This window comes from Scardinius erythrophthalmus, assembly GCF_964197995.2.
Source record: "Scardinius erythrophthalmus genome assembly, chromosome: 24".
Taxonomy (NCBI): domain Eukaryota; kingdom Metazoa; phylum Chordata; class Actinopteri; order Cypriniformes; family Leuciscidae; genus Scardinius; species Scardinius erythrophthalmus.
The window spans coordinates 7,927,654-7,947,540 of NC_138244.1; the positions used below are offsets into that span (position 1 = coordinate 7,927,654).

Genomic DNA, 19,887 nt, shown 5'->3' on the forward strand with positions numbered 1-19,887 from the left:
TGTTGTTGTTGTTATTATATATATGTTTTAAATAATTATCAACATTTCTGATTCTGTTATGAGTTTTTATATTTTACACTTCACAGTCAAATGTAAAATATGCATCCTGACGCCAAACCATTCCAGAAGCTTGGCTATAAACACAGCCTTATTCTTCCAAAATAATAAACAACTACAAAAACATAACAGCATCCAGGCAAAAGGTCACCTCATTAACTTCATGAAATGATGTTCACATTTCTCCAGCCCTGAGGCCTGAGCCGCAGCAGCGGAAAGACTGTCTGTCACTCTGATATCATTCATGTGGACATGGAATTGATCCCTCAGACCACCTGGATTAATTACAGCCTTCAGCACATTTTCAGACTGTCTGTAATTCTTTCTGACATAATGGAAAGTGTTTATGGAAACATGATTTGTCTTTTCCCCTCAGCACATACACAGTCAACTGTAATTCACACCTTCCTTCAACACTTTATGTTACTTTAGACCTGCTGTGAAGAGAGAGTCAGAGTGTAAACCATCAACTGTCAAGGTTTTGTGAGCAGTGAGTGAGCAAAAAAAGAAGGGCTGCCTCTAGCAAATCCTCTGCAGATTTCGAGGTTTTGTGTCTGTTTATTTGTTTGTTTATTTATTTACTTGCTTGCTTACAAACAGACTAATAATATTATTATCAGTGAACATGCAACATATGGCCAGTAGATGGCAATGCGGCACAGAATTTAAATTGGTAGAGCGGCAACTGCCAAAACATGATGTTATAAAGTGGGCGGGGCGTAGTGGTTGAAAGCTCGTTTTGGATTGGTCAGATGTGACGTTCATAGTACGTTCAAAAATACAAATATTATTTATCTTTTTTTGTATTATGACAAGAAACAGGAAAACACGATTTTAATACATAATTTGAAGGAAAATTATTGAAGTTAAAAAAATGTGTTTTTAAAAAAATAACTACATGGCCGAAGTGACAGCGTGCACATACTGGCCATATAGACATATACATTCTATGGTATAGACAATATGTGTATGATTCAATACACACAAACATATTGTTATTTTCATGTTGTTGTGTATTAGAACTTTCTTTTTATTTTCCTTATTTAAAAAAAATAACAGAGGAGCACCGCAGTTATTTCAGTTCCACTTGCAGCTTCTGGCCAGCAGAGGGCAGCAAAACGCCATTAATCTTTCGTAACCCGTTAGTACTCCAGCAGCGTTTCAAACACAATAAAGCGCTTTTACTGAGGCTTTTACCGAAATAAAGCGCTTTTACTGAGGCGGAGAGGAGGATGATTAGAATAAAGATTGTGATGAGGAGGAGGCATCAGATCTGGCTGACAGGGCTGAGATCGCATGACGAAGCCGTCCTGCTTCCTGTCGCCGCGTGATGACGTCAGCCGGCTCCGTGCATTGTTTTGACTCGGAATATTTTTCTCTGTAAAATTCCTGAGAAATCGTGCGGAAAAACACGTTAAAGACGCAGTTTTGCTCGTGATTCCACATTCAGAACAAAAGACAGGTGAGACAATTGATGTCTGTCGGGTTTTGCTTGATTCTAATGCATCTGTTAAATTAATCTTCTGTACCAACCTTGTATAAAGTACCGTGGCTGTACTATAGTAAAATGGTCAGATGGTAATAGTACTAAATTATTACTATATCGATGTACAATATTGCTTAAAATATTTATTTCCATTAATATATCACCATGGTACATGTCCCATAAACATGGTATGAATGGTACTGTATTCATGAAACCATGGTAATTTTAGTAAAGTTTAATTTTATTGAAGAAAATTAATGAAATATGATATATATATATATATATATATATATATATATATATATATATATATATATATATGGGTGTACAATATATTTATATTGATACATTTTTATGTATTTATTTTTTATATATGTATATTTTGTTATATTTGTGTGTGTGTTAGTAGTATTAAAATGTATATATATATATATATATATATTATATATATATAATATTATATATGTGTACACATTATGTTCTTATATATATATAAGCTTTAATGTTTGAATATTATGTTAGTGAGTATAAGATGGAAAATTAATATAAATATAATAATATATAATCATGATTGAAACATTATTTGTACATGATATTTTGAGTTTTATTACAGTAGCAGTAATTATTTTTAAATGCTGAGTCCAGTCATCTTCTCTTTTTACATATCTCCTATATGTGACACTAAAGGTCAGAGGTCATGGAGGAGCAGAGCGGGTCACCGGGGGGCAACACAGACAACAGCAGCCAGCGTAACGGAGAGGAGGTGAGCAGATCATGTGATGGCTGTCGTTGCACAGGTCGAGCAGCTTTAACCAGTCATGTGAACCGGTGTTTTTGGCAGAAACCTCGCAGGAGCAGCTGGACCAAAGGCAGGAGGAGGAAGAAGCCACTGAAGGACAGCAACGCCCCCAAAGCCCCGTTAACAGGATACGTGCGCTTCATGAACGAGCGCCGCGAGCAGCTGCGGGCGGAAAGACCAGACGTGCCTTTCCCAGAGATCACCAGGATGCTCGGGAACGAGTGGAGCAAACTGCCCCCGGAGGAGAAACAGGTCAGGACACACACAGTGCAGTGCTATTGTGCTTTTTCACATTTTCAACTTTCTTTAGTGTGTGATGTTGCCGTTTGAGCATGAAAAAGATCTGAAAAGTAACTCTAAAGGGAGTTATTCTCTATATCAGAACTCCCTGAAACGCCTCCATTGTAGTTTTGAGTTTTTTCTGGGAACGAACACGCCACAATATTCCTCATTTAAATAATTCCCGCCAAAAAGTAGTGTTGAAACTCACAGTTATGGTAAGGGACCGGACATCTCCCAAATACGCTTAAAGTGGTTGACCAATCACAACACACTAGTCCAGCTGACCAATCAGAGCACATTGTGCTTTTCAGAAGGCGGGGCTTCATAGAGACCGGAACTAAACAGAGCGTTACTGACAGGAAGAGAGGTCCCGCAACAATGTCAAATATGTTAAAAATTATGATTTCTTTGAACATCCAAGTGTAAAAACCTATTCTAGTAGACCCATGCAAAATGAAGACCGTAAAAGGTCGTCTTTAATCAAGATTAAAAGCTTTCCAGAGACATCTAACATCGTTCTCATGTCTCGTTCTCTCTCAGCGGTATCTGGATGAAGCGGACCGAGATAAAGAGCGCTACATGAGAGAACTGGAGCAGTATCAGAAGACCGAAGCCTATAAACACTTCAGCAGGAAAGTGCAAGAGAAACAAAAAGGAAAGAGACACAGAGGAGGTACGAAATCCAAAACGAACTTTTGTCAATCCTGCTATGAAGTGACAGCCACAGCCAATCAGAACACTTTTGATGTTCACTATGAAGCTGTGTGGGGCAGGATTTGGGACCAGTGAGATTTCACAGTGGGTGGTTCTTCCTGGTAAAACGAGAATAGAAACGAAGAGACTGACGAAATGATGTGCATCACAAATCACTTGTCCAAAGTAAAATTCCTCTCTCTTGCTGTCGTTATCAGATGCTGGACGGCAGGCACCTGGTGAATCCCTTCATGAGGTAAAAATATCCACGACGGGACACATGTTTCATGTCATGGAAAACCTGGAATTAACAGGAGATTGTGGTTTTAAGAGATTGTGTTTTTATTGATTTGAACTATTTCATTTGCTGTTTTTATGTAATGATCTTCTTATGGAGTCATCTAATAATCATACAAGACTGGAAAAGTAATGGCAATAAAATCCTAAACAGTCTTGGGAAAGTCAAGGAAAACTCTTTAGTCAACATCTGTTTTTGTAGTATTTTTATACAATATTCTTTATTAGATTATCCAATATTCAGAATAGGCTATAAAAGTAATGGGATTTCTTTCTTTCTTTAAAATCTATATAATAGTAAATAGTAAAATATAACAATATAATAAAAATAATGCTAAAATATTGAATTTGGCTACAATTTTATAAAGGGATTTTAACCGCAAAGTAGTCGCAAACTACTGGAAAATGACTGTAAAAGCCACAAAAAGTTAGAAAATCTTGAACAGTCATGGACAATAAAAAATAATTAAATAGCTATAATTTGATATATATATATATATATATATATATATATATATATATATATATATATATATATATATATATATATATATATATATATACATTTTTTTTTTTACTATTAGATGTTTTTTTATACAATAGTTAATAGGCTAACTTCTATAAAATGATCCAAAAATTGCAAACAACTTGAAAATAGAAAGGTGTGAAAACCCTTATTTCATAAAATGTATTAAATATGTTATTGGTAGCTGGAATGTGATCGATTTAGGCTAATATTTAATGAACAAACTTGCAAAGGGTGGACGATATGTAGATCATTTTGACAGCCACTGTAATTCTATGGGTGCAGACTCTGATCGGGTCTTTATATTTGTATATTATAATATTTATTACTAATCAATGACAGTCTGAGCCCTCAAACATTGTGTCTGTCTCTCAGAAGGATCTGGAGATAAAGGATCGCTCTGTGTTTGATATTCCCATCTTCACTGAAGAGTTTCTCAATCACAGTAAAGGTGAGAGCAGAGTGCTGTTGAGTGTGTGAGTATGTCTTTAAGGAAAACATGATTCATGGAGCGTTTGTGTGTGTGTTACAGCGCGTGAGGCTGAAATGCGTCAGCTGAGAAAGACGAACATGGAGTATGAGGAGCGAAACGCGGCGCTGCAGAAGCACGTGGAGAGCATGCGCTCCGCCGTGGAGCGTCTGGAAGGAGACGTGCTGCAGGAACGCACGCGAAACAGCCTCCTTCAGCAACACCTGGACACCCTGCGCTCGGCCCTCACACACAGCTTCTCTACTGTCCCCCTGCCCGGTGAGACACACACACACACACATGACTGAACTGCAAAAACCTCCAGCCCAGCTGTGTTCAGTTGAGCAGTCTGATTCATTTTAGGTCATTTAGTTTAAATCAGTTCAATGATTCATTTCAGCCATGACCATGAAATCTGAAAATATTTAGATAAAAATATTTTATGTCTGAAATATTTAGATAAATATTACCTTTCTATAGGCCTATATATATATATATATATATATATATATATATATATATATATATATATAAATTCCACTTTATTCCACTTCTAATGAAATTAAATACAGAGATCCTGGTTGTGTTTGTTCCCAATATTAATTAATAAAAAAAAGTATATACATAATATATTAGATTACATTAAATATATGAATCATATAAATAAAATAAATGCAGTCTTGGTGAGCATAAGAGACATCTATCACAAAAAATTACATATATATATATATATGCACACACACACACTGTTTAAATAATTATATACATATTTATATTATCTATTTATATTATATATTTCATACATTATGTATATATATATATATATATAAAATTGGTGAAAAAAATAAAGTAAAAAAGTAAAAACAGCACAGTAAAAACAATAATATTGTGAAATATTATTATAATTTAAGTGTTTTCTATTTGAATATATTTTTTATATATTTTTGTAATTTACTCCTGTGATGCAAATCTGAATTTTCAGCATCAGTCTTCAGTGTCACATGATCCTTCAGAAATCACTCAAATTTTTCATCTAACTCATTTTTTTATTTATTTTTTGATGAATAGAAAGCTATAAAAACAGCACTCCTTTGAAAAAGAAGTCTTCTGTCACTAACTGAATATATTTCCAATCATACATTTTCTTATAAAAAAAAAGATTATCTGTCAAAATATTGTCAACATATTACTTTCTTTGTTTTATTCCCAAAGCTTATTTGAGTGAAGGCTGTTTCAACTGTGAATCGGATCTTCCCATTGTGTGAAAGATAACCTTTTCCTGACTGACTTCCCCGTGTTCCTGCAGGCAGCGGAGAGACGCCCACACTCAACTCCATCGACTCCTACATGAAGAAGCTTCACAGCATCATCCTGTCCAGCCCACAGGAGCACCAGCACCTGATCGGCACCGTCAGGGACGTGGTCAACCGCCTCGACAGGTAGCCGCCCACCACAGCATTCTTGCTTTGCATGTGAACATGATCCACGTGTGCGTTAATGCACTGCTCTGATCCGCCTTCAGGTAATTGTGAGGCCCCGCCCCCTCTCGTGCAGTAGCCCCTCCTCCTATCCTGCGATGACCGCGTTTTTTTGTGTCAAGCAATTATTCACTTGTTTTCTATTTATTTTTTTACAATGCTGTTTTTATCTGCTCATTTTTTATTTTTTTATTTTAGCAGTTCACGTTTGCCATGCATTTATGCGCGTTATTAAAATGTAAAAACGTTATTTTAGAAGGGTTGTGGTTTCATCTGCATGTATACATGTTATTTTGATTTTAAGCTGAATTTTATACTTGTAATTTCTTTCATATTATGTAAGAAAGTGCGATGTTGTGTTCGTGTGAAGAGAGGTGTGTAGCTGGTGTCTTTGTGCTGGAGTTACTGAATTCCCTCTATGGTCTTGACATTTGAAGAATTCAATAAAGCAAATGTATGAAGACATTGATGAGTGTCTGATTCTCTCTCTCTCTCTCTCCTCCAGCTCATTTGCTAGATGGTTGCCATTAATTAATTAGATTTAGTTCCCTCTGGGATGAAGCGCTAGAGACAGCAGTGTTATAGTTCTCAGGACAGACGGTTTGCTGAAGGCTGCTACTGAACAGCTGTAACACAGTTGGGCTTATAAGCAGGTGTGAATTAATTAAAGGTTTTTTATTAAAAAAACACAATATCTGGGGTGAAAAACGGCGACTCTGGTGTTTTTATTTAACGGCTGCCAAAAAAAGAGAAAATCTTTGAAAAAGGTCAGGTGACACTTTAATTTAGGGTGATGTAGTTACACGTTAATACATGTACTTTTAGTAATAACAGTAAATTATGCATAATTACAAGTAACTAACCCTAAACCAAACCCTAACCGTAACTCAAGTTAATTAAGATTATTCAGTACTCATTTAAGTAACTACGTCACAAAATCAAGTGTAACCAAAAGTCAAATTCAATTTTGGACAGTTTTAAATCAGGCTTTACAGTTACAATTTGGACTATTGATTTGATAAATTAATTAAATGACATTCACACATTTGTAGCAGTGTTTTTTTAGTATCATTGAAATACTTATTCATATTTTCAATCGTTTTTTAAATATATTTTCCATTTTCAGTTTAATTTGAGTAATTCTGTTATTTTTAATAGTTTTTTATACAGTATGTTTATATCTTTTTTCTTAACTTTTATTTTATTTTAGTAAATCAGGTTGAACTAAATTAAAATGAGAAATGTTTCCTTGAAACATTTGATGAAAGTGTAGTTTACTGTAAAACAAATACTGTACTTCTGTAAAATATATATTTTTCTAAATAATTGTACTCTATAATTGCTTACAAATCAAAGCCATGTATCTAAACAAGTTGTGTTCCAAATTTGAAGTAGATATCACAAAAATTGAAGTTCCTATGAGATTTTGTTTAGGTGCTATACCAAAAATAGACACCCATATTCCATTTAATTTATTTTATTAAATAAATTGACTTTGTTTGACATTATCCTGTGACAAATTACTATATTTCTGTCACAATATCTCTAAATTCACAAAACAGTCAGCAAATATGGAGCCTTGAGTCTCAGACCTTTCCGTCAACATGTGTTTTGTCAAGATTAGAAAAGAATTTGTTAAAATAAACGGAGCCCCTTAAAAGATTGTAAAGTACCGTTTCCATGGTAACGCAATGTCCGATTTCAAAATGGTTTTGACAGGATGCATTTTGAGTTTTTTTAAGCTTTCGAATGATTCCTAATTTATGATTACTAAAATATGTGATAGGAAAAAAAAGAATTATAAAAAGAGCGCCAAGCGACCCGCTATAGCTGGACAGTGACCTTTTTTGTATTTAATTTAATTTCAGTTAACGTTTATTTTGTTTCAAATAGAGAAACTGTTTTATGGTTTTAGTTTCAGTTCCAGTTTTAGTTAACTATAATAACTCTGATTCATAGGTGTAAATTTAGTGTCCTAATAATATTTGAGCCCTTGTAATATAGAGAAGAGATGTGCTGCAGCTGCACAGGACTCTGGGACATGTGTAATTTCCTTTCTGTTGTCATGTCCATTTCCTGTCAGACAGCAGGACTTCCTGTCATCCGTCAGAAATGGAGTACGGCATCCATGGCACAGGAGGGTCAGATGACCTAACATCCTTTTAAGCCTTATGTCCTTCACTGTGTAAAAAGGGCGGCAAAAGATAGTTCGCTCAAAAATTCTGTGAATTTCCTCAACCTGGTGTTGTTCAAAACTCATACTTTCTTATGTTATGTGGACCGCAAATTACATTTTGAAGATATTTTTGCATGTCCAATTGTGAACGGCTCATTCTTTTGAACTGGATCATGTCAGTGAATCAATTATTCACAAAACCAGATTGAATGATTCATTTGTGAATCAAACTTATCGGGTTCTCAAGTTCAGCTCGGTAATTATCACTGAAAAAATGAAGTACATTTTTAACAATGCCATGACTTCAGAACATCAAAGTATAGTTGTATATTTTATGGTGCAAATTGTAATTGTGTTTTTCACAGAAGAAAGAAAGTAATTAAGTTTGGAACGACATGACAAATGATGACAGAATTGCCATTTTTGGGTGAACTTTTCTTTCAAAGCATGGGATTGTTCATCTTTCCCTCTCTTTTGCCCAAAGCGAAGATCCAGCTGAATGCAAGAACTCATAATCATATCATAAAATGAGACTCTCTTTGCCCTAGAGATGTTTTTCATTTCCTCAATTGGGAGAAACAACATATTGAGGAGAGGAGAGGAGAGGAGAGGAGAGGAGAGGAGAGGAGAGAGGAGAGGAGAGGAGAGGAGAGGAGAGGAGAGGAGAGGAGAGGAGAGGAGAGGAGAGGAGAGGAGAGGAGAGAAGAGAAGAGAAGAGAAGAGAAGAGAAGAGAAGAGAAGAGAAGAGAAGAGAAGAGAAGAGAAGAGAAGAGAAGAGAAGAGAAGAGAAGAGAAGAGAAGAGAAGAGAGCCATCAGGTTATGATGTGGCTCGTGTGAGTCATGAGATGTAGAGCTCATTTCCTGTCTCTCATACTGAATATCCACCCTGAACCCACAGACAATAGAGTCACACAAACCAATAACCCACACACAATGAGCTCAGCAACACTTTCTCTGAATCAGCTTTGTCCTGTCATGAGGGAATAGGATTTTCCGGCTTTTCCATGGCTGATGATGGTCTCCTTCTGTCATTCTCATTCTTCAATATTCTGCCCTAAATGTGGTTGCTGTATCATAGAGGAAAAAGATATTTCAAGAAGAGCTATGGTCAGATATGTATTAGATTAATATTGTAGTGATGGTTTATGCATGAGTTTCAGCTGACGCAAAAGGAAAAAAAAATAGCTATCAGCTTTTAGGAATAATTCATGCCTTTCTTTCAGGACACAAAGTAGAATGATATGCAGAAGGTTCACACTCCTCTTTTTTACAACAATGAAAGCATATAGCAACCAGATGTCGAGCTCCATAATGGTCAAATAAGCACCATTAAACAAAAAAAGCATGGAAAGTTTAATTTCATTTTTGATTGGTTTTGAATAGCAGCATTAGTTCTCAACAGAAATGCAATAAGGTTACAAAAACAAAGTTTCCATTACTTTAAATGTGTTTTCTGATGTTATCCATAGACATTACATTAATACGCTTTTCAAAAGACTGCAACTCTCAAATTAAGGCTGATAGCAGATAAAAAGATCTGTTGTGAAACTTTAGATTTCACAGACTCATTCATTTTCTACTGTAGGGGGATTCGGGGCCTCAGAAATACGAACGTCTTACAGGTTTGGAACAACATGATGGTGAGTTAATGATGACAGATGAATCTTTTGGGTTAACTATCCCTTTAATTGAAAGATTGTATATGACAGCATGTGATTTTACAGTCATGTTGTACTATTCTCTGTCTTAACGTATTTAATTTATTGTGTTTTACCCTGTTTTACTGTTTGATAGGCCTATCTGTGAGGTTGTATTTTTGTTGGCCAAAACAAGTTAGCATTTTAGCATTTTTTTAAAATGGGGTTTTGGTTAAATGCCCAAAATACGGTCTGAGGTTAACATAAACTCATATTTTCATGTTTTATTCTACAATGTAAAATACACCAGTAATTGTGGTTTTTTAAAAAGCTTTTGGGTCTTGAAAAAGGCGGTTGTAAACAAGTCGCTAAATGGGACTACAGGGGTTGTCTGGGACATTAAATGTGATCACACTGAATAAGTAAACTCATCTACTCACAAGTCTGCTTTTACAGCCTCATTGTGTTTATAATCGCACTCTTGCTAACTATTATAACCCAAACTTTCGGACAAAAAATGTCTTATCCAAACATTTTTTTTAAATCAAGACCATATAGGCTGCTAGTTTATTTATAGCCTGCGTTTGGCTTTTTACTTATGGCAATATAGTATCTGCTTCAAAATTCATAAAAGTTATTGTTCATTTGTGCAGATTATCTTGATAAACAAAACATGTACGAATTTTTTTAAAGGTCACAGAGCTTATTTGCATAACCTAAAAGAAAATGTGTAAAAAAAAAAAAAATGTACCATATATATTGGCAATATAGGCTACTGTACAAATTAAAAGTGTGGCCCTGATTTGTGGCCCTTAAGCTTTTCAAAGTTGAGTAGAAATGTATGAAAATGTCACTTGTGGGCGGGGTTATGAGTTTGTGCGCAAAGGTTTCACGGCAAAATTAACTTTATGGCGACACAGATTTGACCTGGGGCTGTATCAACAAATTAAATGTTAAACTTAAGCATTTCTAAGACAATCGCATTCTGTATTGAACGTAATAATATAGTTTCTATGGAAATGATTTCAAATATAATATCACAAGTGTCCTTATAATGAGATTTGCCAATTTGTTTTGTTTTTTGGTCTCAAAACATAATACAGTTTAGTCACTTTTATTATTAATGTTCTTCAAAATATTAAATGAAATCCACAGCAAAACTGTCTGGGAGCAAAGCGCGTTTCCGACATTCCAACACGAAGTGCGCGTCCACAGCGCCCTGCCCTCTGCGCGTCCCCGACCGTGCTCGAGCCGTTACCGGAGCGGCGGAACACGGACGCGTGATCACACATTTCTCCCGAGCAAAATATCCATCAGAGCCCACGTTCAGTTTGACGACAGTTCCGCGATATTTGGATTAGGATGGCGCACACGGGGTCGTGAGGAGAGCGTTGTCGTTCGCTGAAGGTAAGAGCAGAAAGTTCGTACGGAGTTTCACAGAAAGATCCACGCGGCGCGTCAGCTCGAGCGAATGGCGCATATTTAGACGCGTGACGCGCAGCTGTGATTTTTCAACCAGTTTATTGTCAGTTTAACGAGTTGGACATTTCAGAAGGGCCATGAAAATGTGTGTGTTGTGGTGGTTAAACGGTTAACCTGAGTCATTACGCGTGTTATGTCTGATTGTGGTGTGTATCAGCTTCAGGAGTAACGTTATTTTCTGCGTGCAAAGGATAAAGTGTTATTTCTGCTAAATCATTTCTGTGAGGAGATAAAATGTAATTTTCTCTGGAAAGTCCATGAGGGAAAAACCTGATGGGATCTGACGCCGGTTCTGGAGAGTTCCTCAATTTCTGTCAGGATGCTGTTGTGTGTGTGTGTGATGTGATCCGTTTAAATATCAGCTTTCACTTTAGTAACTATAAAGAAAATATGTTTAAGAAATGTGTGTTTCATATATCTGTATGTCTTCAGTTGTCAATGTGATTGAGGATTTTTACCATGTGGATGATTTAGCATTTTTACATTCACTGCCAAATAGTTTTTAAAGAAGGATTAATTTGAGCTCACATTATGCCTGTATAATTAATATGTGGTTATTATTAACCATACACGAATAATGTTTCTTTTTCACCGCTTATGACAGACGATGATCAGGAATTGCTGTAACGTTAGTTGTATCCAGACTCTCACAGACAGTGAAAAGGCAGCTCGAGAGGCTTGAATCATATGGGTTTCATTTTGGATGTTAGTTTTAAGCACTTGCCTTTACCATGGTAACAATAACAGCAGTTACTGAGTTATTCTTATTAGTATTAGTTATTGACCAATATTTGCCCAAATCAGCCATTTAACAGAATAGCCTATAGTGTAAGTTTAAAAATTACTGATAGATTTGCTCATGGATAGTGCCCCCCCCCCCCCCCCAATATTTTTGAGTGAATTTTGAGTAAATGTAATGTGTTAATATAAAAGAATTTTAGCATTTATATATATAATACAATATATACAATAAATAGTAGTTTATAATGTGTATTTATAGAAGTCTATTGCAAGTTACTGGAGTTGTAATGGTCTCTGTAGTAGTTTGATTGAAACTCTGGTTTCCATTGTGAATTTTTGTGAGGTAGTGTCATAGCTTGGAGAAACGTTTTTTTTCTAGAGTCGATCCAGAGGTTTTAAAGTCACCATGAAATCAAAATGGAAAATTCTTATTTTTTGCAGGATTTACTATAAATGATTTATCCCTGCACATCATTTTTTTTTTAAAGACATGTTCCCTCGTAATCTTTAATCCAAATAACTTCCCCTCCCTCTTGCAAATGACAACAATACAATCAAATCCCAATGGACACAATCAAGTCCTGCACGACATTTTTTCTTGTTCGAGAAACAGTTTCACACGAATAGTGAAAAAAAGACTTTCTGAGTTTATGTGGATTTTTGTGTTTTGGTGAATAGTTGTGAGAGGGTTGTGATTTGGTTAGGCAAGGATTTGAGCTCTAGGAAACAGGTGTGATGAGCACCATGGGGAGGAGTGTGTGTGTGTGTGTGTGTGTGTGTGTGTGTGTGTGTGTGTGTGTGTGTGTGTGTGTGTGTGTGTGTGTGTGTGTGTGTGTGTGTGTGTGATTATGTGCACAGAGTGAGGACACTGAATCAGATCAGGACCTGACTGAGATCAGATTAACCAGACAAAATCATCCCTTCCTCGCTGATGTCCTATAGAAGTTCAAACGGTGACACTTGACCAGATAAATGACTGACAGGCCACATAGCCAATCAAATCGTTGCACCGAGAAGCCTTGTTGCCATTTTGTCTGTTAAGCTAAACTGAACTATCAGACACATACATATTTTTTTTGACTAATTCCTTTTACTGTGGTTAAAAAGCTGCTTTTATGGCACATGCAATTTGAATAGGCTAGTAGGTATACAGAATGGCCATATAATGGAGTTTTGTTTGTTCCTTTGGCAAAATCACACTGTAATCTGAAAGAATGCAAGTTGTCATTGTCTGATATTGACCTAAAAGCATTAATGTTTTCAATGGTCAGTGTTTGATCAGCAAACATGCATAGAGCACTCAGATAAACAGAAGCTCAACCGTACTTGCTTGAGGCGTGAGAACAAACCTCATTGGTTCTGGTGGAAGCTCAAACATGCAAGAATGAACCTCATTGGTTCTCGCCTGTCATGCAAGCATGCTTGAGCTTCCGTTTACCAAATTTGAGTTCTCTATGTTCGCTGGTCAATGTTTATGTAAATAAAAGCCTAAATTAAATCTGTTCATCATTAAGCGATCATGTTTATTCAGAAGACTTAAAGGATTAAACTGCTTGATTCATATGGATTTATTTTACGATCTCTTTATCAACGTTTTGAGGTTTTGGGTGAATAGACTTTCAATGGAGGGACAGAAATCTCTGATTTCATTAAAAATATCTTCATTTGTGTTCTGAAGATGAACAAAAGTCTTATGGCTTTTGAGTAATTGAAGAAAGAATTAAAATTTTTGGGTGAACTATCCTTTTAAATATCCGCTGTCTTGTCTTAAAGGAAAACTCGGCAACTCTAGCGAACTCTAGTCACTTCTTCGCTGATTTTTCCTTTTGTTGTCGCATGTTTTCCCCACGAGCTCCCACTACAGCTGTGGGGGGGCGTATATTTCACAACACGGTCGTAAAAAACTCACTTGCGGCGGCCTCCTCCCCCTCTCTACCGCTGCTCATGTGCGTTTGTTTTGATCGGAGCAAGCCAACTGTATCGTGTGGAGCTATTGGTGCGTTCAAGTCCTCCTGGGAAGTTCGTACGTACGAGGTGGGAAGTCGTGCTTATAACGGCATGTGCGTTCAAGTCACTTTCGTCGGAGCAAAATGGCGGAGTACTTTCTCTTAATTAATTACACAAAAATACAGTAAGGTTCTTAAACTCTTGTTCTAGAAAATGAAGAACAAAGAAATGTACAACAGGTGTACTTTGTATTTTTATGTTTTTAATTAATTTATGAAGCCACTGCCAACACATCGTTACATGTTGCATTGTTATATTATAATACTATCATATTCTGTGTTGGCGATTAGCTAACTGAGCTGTTAATAGAAAAGCATGACAATATCACAGCTAAATACCTTTACATATTGTGTATTCCGCCATGTTAATCACTGACACGCCCCCAACTCGTAAAGATCGGAGCTTAGAGAAAATCCCGAGCTCCCCACTGGTATTTACGAAATTGTGGTGGCGTTCAAGTGCGTTCAACTCGTAATACGATCTATACGAGATGACTTGAACGCACCATATGTCTACCGAGGTGGGTAATCTGGTAATACATCATACATGCGTGTGTGTTTATGTCGAATTGCCGTAAAGCAATTTGTGTTTCGCGCTCGTTCTCGTTCTCGCTTCTCACGAGACTTCCCATTTCTATCTTGCCGGGACGGTAGTCCCCAAGTTGCAAGGTTGGTTTTCCGCCTGGGAACGCTGGGGGGAGCGGGGAAAGTCACCAATATCAACAGAACAGGTTGTTTAACCATCCAAATGATTTCTAGACAGTTTTATTAAGTTAAAAAAGTTACCAAGTTCTCCTTTAAGGTTAATTGTATTTAATGGTCAAGAAGAAACACCTACTAAAATCCAAAAAGCAAAGTGACTTGACAATGTCCAGCGATTTAATCCCTGTCAGTGTGAACCAGGCTTCGGTCAGATGTGAACCAGGCTTCGGTCAGATGTGTGAGAGTCATTACAAACATATCAGTGCTATCATATACATATCATAAACACATGCATGCAGTACACAAACAAAATACTTGCACAGAAAAAACTTGACGGTCATTCACCTCTGTGCAGTTGCGTGTGAAAAGGCATTAGTCATTTGTAAAATAACAGGTGGTGTGTGTGTGTGACATGGTCGAATCTCGATGACAAAAAAGTTGTTTGTTTTGCGGTGAGTCTTGAGTTATGGAGCTGGCGTGAGTCGGACAGACAGACAGACAGACAGACAGACAGAGAGCTATGGGAGCATTTTGCCTCAGGTGTTTGGTATGAGACACACATAATCTCTAGTTTCAGCCAGACAGGTTTAAATATACACCTCCACTAGCCCTGTGCCCAAACACTCCCAGAGCGGTTTGACTCTCTCGTGAGTTCAATGAAGTATTTCACTTGTGCACCAGTGGTGGACATCCTTGATGTGTCATTACAAGTGCACAGCCATGTGAGTGATTCCTTCAGAGTGAACACGGGTGAATCTGACTGCAGTAGATGTGAAAGATATGTATAAAAGTGATGTTACCAGCGCACATACCTGTATTTACTTCCCGTTTTCGGTCGAAGTCCACTGTAGTCAATTGTCGAGTTCACGCGCGTGATCATAGGTAACTAAACCTATGCGCGTGAACTCGACAATCGACTACAGTGGACTTCGACCGAAAACGGGAAGTAAATACAGGTATGTGCGCTGGCTGAATTAACATAACTTTTATGATAAACATGATTATACTTTCGATGGCAACTTCTTGAATCTGCAGTTTTTTTCACAAATAAAGTAGGCTAATTGTTTAAAAATATATGAATATGTGAATAAAAAGTAAATAAACACTGTAACAGGGCACTCAGTAATCTGGCAATTTCGTGGTAATCATATTTTTTCAAATAAAGACAAGGTAGCGCTAATTTTACATACAGCACGCAGTGAAAACGATATGAATATGACACAGTGGGCAACTGAACATAGCACAGCATATTTTAAAATGAAGGATTTCAAGTTTTTCGATCGCGTCTCTTGTGAAGCTGATCTTCTGTTCGCACTCACTTCGCGCGGACCAACCGCCACTCGCAGCAACACGTTTATGCAGGCTACAAATGCACACTTCACAAGATATCACAGTTGGATTTGATTAAATCTGCTAGGTTTGTGAAATTAAATGTTTATTAGATATTCAGGGATTTGCTTAAATGATGTAGATGCGCATTTGCTGAATGTTGACGGTAAATGAGAAAGTAGTTTAGCCTGATTGTTTGCCTTTTCTGTTACAAATAATATGAAAGCAAACGCTTTACTTTTTCGCATACCATTTACTTTCTTTGTGTACCAGTTCTGTCTAACAAAGTATTAGATATGACTGACAGAGACCGTAAACTAATGAAGACGGAGAATGTGAGTGAGCGCTGTGTGATCAGGCGCTGCCGTTCTCTTCTCAGGCGCTGGTGTCCTCAGCGCCGCCCGTCAAAATAAAAGTCCCGCTTCCAACATATCGGCCAATCAGAAACACTTATCGGCCGATGCCGATATTTTTAAAATGACAAATATCGGCCAATATATCAGTCGACCACTGTTGTGCACATTAGCTCTATCACTTTAGAGATGATCACATTAGATGTAGGCCTAGGCCTAGTGCTTTATCATAAACCAAAGGACAATGCAACAGTTTAAAGGATGAGCAAAAATACAATGTTGACTTCATATTTCACAGAAAGACAAATACTGGATCACATTTATCATACTGTCTCTCCTGTGTAGTATATGGGATTAAGATTGTGTATTATTCATAATAAAAAAGGTATGACAAAGTCAGTGCCACCTATAGAGTCATCTATAACTACAAAAACAGCCAATCATGCTCATTGAAAGTTTTTTTTTTTTGTCTGTTCAGCAATATGTAATATAGTAATTCATTAGTTTAGTTTCACATCTTTGTATCAGTTTGCATTTCTTGTTAAATGTCAGTCTAAGATGGTAGATGATCAAAAATACCGGCGGCTGTTTAAAAAGGTAACGGGTGTTAATTTCATACTGTGAATGCATGACTCCAATAAAATCTGAATATACCAGTGAAAATCTAAATGTTGCCACTTGGAAGCACACAGCATCTCCTCCGCATTACAATTGGGTGCCATCCAATATATTCAATTGTAAGCGTAAGATTTAAGAAAAGGGTTCAGTAGTAAAGTATGTTGCCTGCGGCAGGCAAAGGTGCCAAGGAAAATCAATTTTCGCAGTTTAAATTGTGTTTTACTAGTCGATTACTCGTGCACATCCTAGCGGAAGCATGCGAATTGGGATTTGGTGAAGTACATGATCATCTCCACAGTGATGATGGGTCATATGTCATAAAATTTTGAGTTTCAGTCATAGTGACATCATGACAACAGCATCAGCAGTTCCCATAGCAACAAAGGTGCCAGCTAGCTCAAGGCTACTCTGAGTGAAGTGCAGCTAATCCTGGCTGGGTCTGCAAAAATCCTCTCCAAAAAACCTTTCTGAACTCCATGATGTGTTTTCATTTGATGTTGACTTGAAACTGAGTCAATCGGCAGTCTTTCACGTACTGATCCAGGATCTGTTTATGTGTCTTTCGGTGGATAACGCGCACCATCTGCTTGTCGTAGCACCTCAGGACCTAAATGTGATTTACTGGCATGTTTTATGATCTGCTAATCCACAGTGGGAATATTAGGCTTAATAATAGAGGGTGATATCATACGTGATGTCATCGCCAAGACGTCTTCTCCATCATGATGACAGCGTGCTTCACTTTAAGTGATCCCTTGATATCAAAAACATGCTTCCTCCAGACGGACTGCCCTAATTGTCATGGAGATGGTTCGTCCTTGCTGTCATTGAATAGGAATTTGCTGGAATTGGCTCGGTTCTCACATGGGTTCTTCCATGCTCCGCCCACTGTTTAGGCCACACCCACACCACATTAGACCCACCCCTGCTCCATATCAGCTCCCGAAATCTTGTCTGCCGTCTCAGGCTGCCCTCAGAGACTTTTATAAGTTTCCAGACTCGGGCCACCCTGAACTGCATTTGGCTTGGCGTGAGGGTCAGGAAGTGAAGTGAATGAACTGGATTTCATACAAATACCTATCTGCTGGAATAAAAAAAAGATTTTTAGATCTTTACAAAACCACCTTAGGATAAACGTAAGAGAAGACGGTATCAGAGAGAGATACAGCCCACAGGCGTTCAGAATAACAGAGGCAATGTGAGAAGCCAAAGGAAAGAGTGACAGACAGCCAGAAAGAAAGAGTGGAGGTGGTTAGAGGTTGGCATTGAGAGCCGTGTAGGCTGAAATTGTGTTAACGCTGATATATTAGAGCTCTAGTGCTGCCAGTCGTTCACTCTGAAGTTTACCATCAAGGTTGCATAATTGCCTGCCCATTAACACATGCACACTCATGCATAACCGAACAAAGGGTTTCACTTTTGAGCTGTGCATTAAGCTTTCAGGCTGAAACACACTCTCAGGACCAGCTTTTTTCCTTTTCGTTCTAATTTTTCCGTATTTGCAGTGTGTTTTTGATGGCTTTCTATTCCCAATTTGGCCATTTCGCAGACTTTGTTAATGTAATACAAAATTGTTTAGAAACATGCAAAGACGACTGATTTACACGAAGTGAGCATTGGTAAGTACAACATTTTCTAATTTGTCGATTGCTTAGAATAGGTATATTGACTTTTAAACTAGGCTTGAGTTTAAACATGGTTCTGTTGATGAAATGTCATTAGTGTTTTTGGTATGTTAACGTAAATTTATTGAAAGTTAAGTCGCCACTGCTCTACGCAAGTAAATAGTGAGTGGTCTAAATAGTGACCTTCTATGGTCAGTTTTTTTCTTTCCATTGCAACAGTTCGAACAGAATCATATTTATATTATATTATCTAGTTACACTGCTAGCATGTGTACTTGTAGCTTTTCCACGTTGTTTGCTTGAAATAGACGCTAAAAGAGTCCAAATTAGGCATTCAGCGAAAAGAGTAGCGTAATTTTACCAGCACGGCTATACCACACCATGTTACAGCACAATAGAGCTATTGCAAACAGAAACAAGTATACTACTACATAGAAATTTCATGTCAATGCATTATTTGAGCAGATCGATGAGCACGAGCGGTACGTGAGTGGAGTATTCCCATAGGCCGTGAGCAACTGACCGGAGTGCACATGCATAGAGCAGAATATTGAGGTGAGCTTCACACCGGTCAATGATAACGACTACAGCGAGAGTGAAGCCTGAGCGCTGAATACTGAGGGACAGGGTGGCATACAGTTGTGGTCAGAATTAATAGCATCCCTGGTAAATATTATCCAAAATGGCTGTGAAAAATAAATCTGCATTGTTTATCCTTTTGATCTTTCATTCAAAAAATTTGCAAAAATCTAACCTTTCGGGGGCATTCAAGTCACATTAGGAAATAAATGTTTTTCTCCAAAACATGTTGGCCACAATTATTGGCGCTTCTAGAATTGTTTACGAGTAAAATTTCTCTGAAGCATATTTTTTCTCTGAAGTTAGATTTTTGCTAATTTTTTGAATGAAAGATCAAAAAGGACAAACAATGCAGATTTATTTTTTACAGCCATTTTTGATCATTTTTACCAAGGGTGCCATTAATTCTGACCACAACTGTATATGTTTGGCTGTTTTTCTCTTTCAGCCAAAAACCGAAAATCCAATTTTCGGCGGCCGAAATTTCAGTGCATTCCTAGTCGAAACGCGTCATCAGAATAGCACTAGTGACCTATCAATGAAACAGTTTT

At 37.2% G+C, this 19,887-nt stretch overlaps 2 protein-coding genes across 10 annotated transcripts in view; both read left to right on the forward strand.

The window, feature by feature from the left end:
• Positions 1 to 1,234: 1,234 nt before the first annotated feature.
• On the forward strand, positions 1,235 to 9,975 carry hmg20a (high mobility group 20A). Of its 9 annotated transcripts, none has more exons than XM_081355476.1 (9): positions 1,235 to 1,519; positions 2,231 to 2,306; positions 2,385 to 2,594; positions 3,165 to 3,297; positions 3,536 to 3,573; positions 4,516 to 4,591; positions 4,673 to 4,888; positions 5,916 to 6,048; positions 6,132 to 6,555. In XM_081355476.1, exons 2-9 carry the CDS (start codon positions 2,241 to 2,243, stop codon positions 6,133 to 6,135), a joined length of 876 nt encoding a protein of 291 aa, XP_081211602.1. In that variant the 5' UTR covers positions 1,235 to 1,519; positions 2,231 to 2,240; the 3' UTR covers positions 6,136 to 6,555. The 9 variants fall into 9 exon arrangements, 8 of the variants coding, with proteins under 8 accessions (XP_081211602.1, XP_081211597.1, XP_081211598.1 ...); XR_014029348.1 differs by having other exon boundaries at positions 1,341 to 1,519; positions 4,519 to 4,591; positions 5,822 to 6,048; XM_081355471.1 differs by lacking the exon at positions 6,132 to 6,555 and adding an exon at positions 9,850 to 9,975 and having other exon boundaries at positions 1,354 to 1,519.
• Positions 9,976 to 11,083: 1,108 nt separating this feature from the next.
• Positions 11,084 to 19,887, forward strand: part of peak1 (pseudopodium-enriched atypical kinase 1) — a 34,163-nt gene continuing 25,359 nt past the window's right edge. Inside the window, exon 1 of the mRNA XM_081356219.1 lies at positions 11,084 to 11,308. The gene's annotated coding sequence lies outside the window, so the exon portion shown is untranslated. The remainder of the gene's footprint in view (positions 11,309 to 19,887) is intronic.